The sequence below is a fragment of the Lipotes vexillifer genome, unplaced genomic scaffold, assembly GCF_000442215.2.
Source record: "Lipotes vexillifer unplaced genomic scaffold, Lipotes_vexillifer_v1.1 scaffold469, whole genome shotgun sequence".
In the NCBI taxonomy this organism is placed as follows: Eukaryota; Metazoa; Chordata; class Mammalia; order Artiodactyla; family Lipotidae; genus Lipotes; species Lipotes vexillifer.
Window position 1 is genome coordinate 3,757,167 of NW_006788006.1, and position 5,583 is coordinate 3,762,749.

General features: G+C 54.7%; 1 protein-coding gene across 1 annotated transcript in view; it reads right to left on the reverse strand.

The window, feature by feature from the left end:
• Positions 1 to 5,089: 5,089 nt before the first annotated feature.
• Positions 5,090 to 5,583, reverse strand: part of TMEM161A (transmembrane protein 161A) — a 7,651-nt gene continuing 7,157 nt past the window's right edge. The window contains exon 12 of the mRNA XM_007461113.1: positions 5,090 to 5,343. Coding sequence (XP_007461175.1) covers positions 5,090 to 5,343 — 254 coding nt within the window. The remainder of the gene's footprint in view (positions 5,344 to 5,583) is intronic.

Here is a 5,583-nt window from a genome sequence, read left to right on the forward strand (position 1 = left end):
CCCCAGAGAGTGTGGGGCTGCGGCCTGGCCTCCTGCCCTGTCCCCATGAGACCAGCCTCCTGCTCAGCTGGTGGCTACAAATGCAGCCTCTCGCCCCGCCCTGCCTGACCCGCCTTTCCTGCCTTCACCACTTCTGGGGTAACACGACTCCTTGTCTGTCCCAGCGTCTACAGCTTGGGCACAGCCTTCTCCTAAGAGTGTTATGCCGATCCCAGACTCTATCCCGGGCCCCTGGGATTGGGTCTTCCCCTCTGTTGTGCCCCCCCACGCCCCAGTTTGTAATGTTCTCAGGAGGGTCACACCTCCTCCGGGCAACAGGGTTTGAGGAATTGCCATGGGTTTGGGTCTGAGCCCCAGCCTGAAGCATCTGCCTGGGTTGCCAGGAAGCTCTCATCCCCCACTGGCTGCACTAATAGAGGCTGGGCCTCAGGCCCTGGCCTTCTGCCCATAGGCATGGGGGCTCTTGGGGGGGACCCATGGCATCTGGCACATCCCTGGCTCCCCACCTGAGCAGTTATTTGGCTGGGACATGGGGCAATTTAAGGCCCGTGGGTTTGTCTGATTTCCTGTGAACGGAGTACATGGAGGCAGCTGGCCACCTTGATTCTCCCAAAGTGAGAGCCCGAGACAGCATCTAGCCTGGGGGCAGGAAGCTTGGAAGAGTCAGGGTACCCCAGAGATATGGTCTCACAGAGGAGGCCCCCTAGGGCCCACCGGGAATCACAGGGACTTGGAAACACCTGTTTCCTAGTGACATTTGGAGTTTGATTTTTTTTGGTTTGGTTTTGCAATTTGGCTGGCCCTGGGTCTAGACACAGTAAACCCTGACCAGTCCAATCTGGTTCCAGGACCAGGACCACCAGAGGGTCGGTTTTCACAGTGGGCTCAGTAGCCATGATGTGTGAAAGGGTCTGAGAGGGTATCTTTGTTGCCACACATGCATTTCCAGTTGTGATTTTCATTTCCTCCCTTCATTCTGTCCTGTTTCTGTTTTTCTTGCCTTAGTCCCGTGGGTGTGAAGACCCCTCTTTCTGTCCTTCCTGCATGTTTCCACCAGCCAGCCCCAGTCTTGTCCCCAGACTCTCATTCCCGGGGGCCCAAGCAGCCTGTGATGGCTGCCCTGTTGGGTAAGCATCCGACCCACCTTCCCTCCCAGCCTTGCCCAGTGCTCAGGAGAGGCAGGGGCGTCCCTCACAGGGAGACAGGATGGGAACGTGAGGGCCCCCAGGCAAGAACAGCAGGGACTGGCGGTCCACCCCAGGCTGGTGAGACCAGATAGGTGGTTAGACAGCACCCTCTTCTGAGCTGCAGGCTGGGCAGGAGCAGGGAGGGTCCCCCAGGGTTGCCAGCCCCAGTGTGCCTCCCCAAGGTGGCTCCCAGCCAAGCGAGCCTCGGCAGCACCGCCCCCGAGCCCCCGAGCCCTGCACACAGTCGGACCTGCACCCTCGGCAGTCACCCCTCTCACTGATTGCCTGGCCTGATTTGGAGTTACATTTTGATGCCATGAAGACACTTTGTTTATATATAATGTTTATATATTTTAAAGATTTGTGACAAGAGAGTATATTTAATAAAAATTAAAATGACTTTTTCTCCTGCCCATGTCTCTTCTTCGGCTCTGGGCCTCACCCCCCACGAACCAAAAACAGGGTTGAAGTTATTTCGACAGATTTTTTTTTTAATTTACTTATTTATTTATTTTTGGCTGTGTTGGGTCTTCGTTGCTTCGCGTGGGCTTTCCCTAGTTGCAGCAAGCGGGGGCTACTCTTCGTTGCGGTGCGTGGGCTCTAGGCGTGTGGGCTTCAGTAGTTGCAGCACGCAGGCTCAGTAGTTGCGCACAGGCTTAGTTGCTCCGCGGCATGTGGGATCTTCCCGGACCAGGGCTCAAACCCGTGTCCCCTGTGTTGGCAGGCAGATTCTTAACCACTGCACCACCAGGGAAGCCCCATCGACAGATTTTTGAATAAACTTTTTTTTTTTTAATGTAATTGCTGTTTGGACTGTTAAATGATTGGCTAGAAAATGCAAACTGCACAAAGAGTTTACCATGAAAAGTAGGTCTACCTCCCAGTTCCCTTTGCAGGGATGTCTCCCATTACGTTTCTCGTGTCTCCTTCCAGAGAGATCCTGTGCACACACACTTGTCCCTTTGGGGACGTCAGTCGGGATGGACCGTGTGGTACTCAGGAAGCACTGGGTGGGGCACAGCTCAACTGGCAGCTGATGAGAACTCCATGTGCCAGTGTCTTTAGCTCTTTCTTCTTTGGCCATTTGGATTCCCCAGGAGTCTTCAGTCTCATGCCTGGAAGATTCTGTAATCTGCACACAGGGTAAGGGATGGTGGCTCTCTCCATTTAGCTTTATGTGTAGTCACTTAACCCCATTTGCCACCACACCCCCTACCAAGCCTGGCTTCCCTCCTTCTGGCTGCCCAGTGGTACTGTGGGAGGGACACAGGTACCTGAACTTCCCAAACAGCTTCCACACCAGAGGCCTCCATGTTCCACTGCCATCTTCAGCCCAGCCCAGTGGGACCTGGTGCACTCAGTGCCTATGGAAGGTTCTACAGGTAAATCTGGCTGGGCTTTGGGTTTACCATCCATGGACCAGGCAGTCAATTGTGGCTCCTCTCTTAATTCCCACCTTTGGAATGTTCTGTAGCCTCTATACTTTTACTAGTGTTTTGAGTAGGATCAACACGAGACGATGCATTTAGTTCGCCTTAAGCCTTGTGTTTAACACACTTTTCGTTTTTATCCATGCAACAGAAGCACAGAGTTTCAAAAGTCAAACACCCATCTAGGGGCCAGGACAACAGCATTCCCAGCTCCCCCGCCCCACATGTCAGCACTTTGTTCGGGTGTCTGGTTATAACCTCACTTCCCTAAGTGAAATCATGCTCCCTGTTGCTTGTTCTTGTACAAGATATGTAGCAAATCAGTGGGTCAGCTGGGCTTGGGAGGAGAGGTTGGTGAGGGCGCTTATCCCCTCAGGTGACACACAAGGTGAGGGAACCCGCAGCAAAGCGCAAGGCCCCGAGGTGGGTCACGCTCACCGCGTTGGCTGGGCAGCTATGCTGGGTCCCACACCATCACTTAGGCCCTTGGCTTCCACCCTGGTGAGGGAAATGGCTTTGCTTTGTCTTCTTTAGTCTTTTTTTTTTTAAATATTTATTTATTAATTTATTTATTTGGCTGCCTCGGGTCTTAGTTGCAGCACACTGTATCTTGTTGAGGCATGCAGGATCTTTCGTTGCAGCACGCGGGCTCTTCGTTGCGGTGCGTGGGCTTCTCTCTAGTTGTGGCCTGCAGGCTCCAGGGCACGTGCGCTCTGTTGTTTGCAGCACGCCAGCTCTCTAGTTGAGGCGCGTGAGCTGAGTAGTTGTGGCGTGCAGATTTAGTTGCCCCGCAGCATGCGGGATCTTAGTTCCCCGACCAGGGATCGAACCCACGTCCCCTGCATTGGTAGGCTTATTCTTTACCACTGGACCACCAGGTTAGTCCCACCTTGTCTTTTTTATTCTTAATGTACATTTTACATATGCTAAAAGATTACATAGCTTACATTGTGAAAAAAACAAGACGGGCTCAAAATGGAGTCACTTACGCTAAGACTTATGTCACCAAACCGAGACTTAATTACAGTTTCAGCTCGTCCAGAAATGGACTCTGAAACCAGTCAATCAGAAATCACCTGATCAGCACAAGTGAGATGATCTACCTGATAGACAGGTGCCATCCCCTAAAGGAAAGGGACCTTGCCACAAGTCCACTTTTCGCTAATATAACTTCCTTGTTCCCACTCCCTTCTGCCTTACAACTTCTGCCTTACTCCCTTCTGCCTCAGAACTCCTTTCTATCTGCTGGATTGGATGCAGCCCGATTCATGAATTGTTATATAAAGCCAATAAGATTTTTAAAATGTACTCAGTTGGATTTTAACAACACGTACATTAGAATACACACGTGCACGCACACAGGTTTCCCACTGCGTGGCCACAGCTACAGGAAAATGCCAGTTGGTGATGGACCCTTGTCCTCCTTCTCCTGGGTCACTACGGCCTCAACAATGTGCCCATTTGCTGTGTGTGACCTTGATAAGAAGGCAGTCCCCCTGTACTTGTGGAAGAGGGCAGTATCCCCCATGGCCCCCTGCCCAGTACCATGGGCTCACCCACCTCCCTCTCCCCCCATTTCTCTCACTTCTCACCCTTGGTCCATTTCTTCTCACCCCCTTTCATTCTCTCTTCGTTTCTTCCTCCCAGGCCTTTGCTATGCTGTCCCTCCATTATTCCCTTCTTTGAGCACTGAAGCCCCGGACTCCTCACCCAGCCTGCACCACTTAACCTGACAGCATGCAGAAAGCCGCCTCCCAAACCGTCTGGATCCTTTTTGTAAAAAGCGGCTTGCTCGGGCTTCCCTGGTGGTGCAGTGATTAAGAATCCACCTGCCAATGCAGGGGACACCGGTTCGAGCCCTGGTCCCGGAAGATCCCACATGCCGCAGAGCAACTAAGTCCATGCGACACAACTACTGAGCCTGCACTCTAGAGCCCGTGAGCCACAACTACTGAGCCCACGTGCCACAACTACTGAAGCCCGCGTGCCTAGAGCCCATGCGCTGCAACAAGAGAAGCCACCACAATGAGAAGCCCACACACCACAACCAAGAGTAGCCCCCTCTCGCCACAACTAGAGAAAGCCCGTGCACAGTAACAAAGAACCAAAGCAGCCAAAAATAAATAAATTAAATGAATTTTTTAAAAAATCGGCTTGCTCCTTTATTTGTTCAGAAGAGTGCCCCCTCCCACCCCCACGCCCACCCCCACTGCAGTCAAACTGGGCACGTGCAATCTGGGAACAACGGCTGGCCGTGGGACCCTCTGCCGCTGGGCCTGGGGAATCAGTTTCTAGGCAGAAGCTCAAGGTCCAAGGCGTGGCCACGGCTCAGGCATGCAGTGAAGGGGACTGGCACAGCGGACGCATCTGGGACTCCCACGACCACAGTGCACCTGGGGACACTGAGGGGGTGGCCCGCGCCCCGCTGGCCCACGACCAGACCTTGGGGCTGCAGGAGTGTCTGTAGGTGGGCTAGGAGCCAGCCAGATGCTGGTGGAAGTACAGGCCGAAGAGGCTGGAGAGCAGTTGGCAGGTGGCAATCCACCAGATGAGGAAGGCGAGGACGCCGCGGAGGAAGAGTGGTGTGAGCAGGCTGCCCAGGACCCCGGCGATCAGGGCCACGGTCTGCCGGGCCTCGTCCTCCTCGGGGCCGACCGGGCCATCGAGGGCTGAGGACGGGGTGGGGGACAGCGTGGGGACGGGACCCAGGCCCCAGGAGTAGCCGCCTGCGAGAGAAACAGGGTGGAGGGAGGGATGCGTGGAGGCGCAGGCGGAGTTGGCCTCCAGGACCCCACCCATGCTGACACTCACCCGCCCCGCCCCAGGCTCTGCCTCCTTCCACCACCTCGGCTACCCCAGGCTCTGCCCGCACCTCATCTTCGGGCCCCACCCCAGGCTCCGCCTCTGACCTCGCCCCATCTCAGGGCCCTCCAGTCTCCGCCCCGCCCCCTCTATAGCCAGGCCCC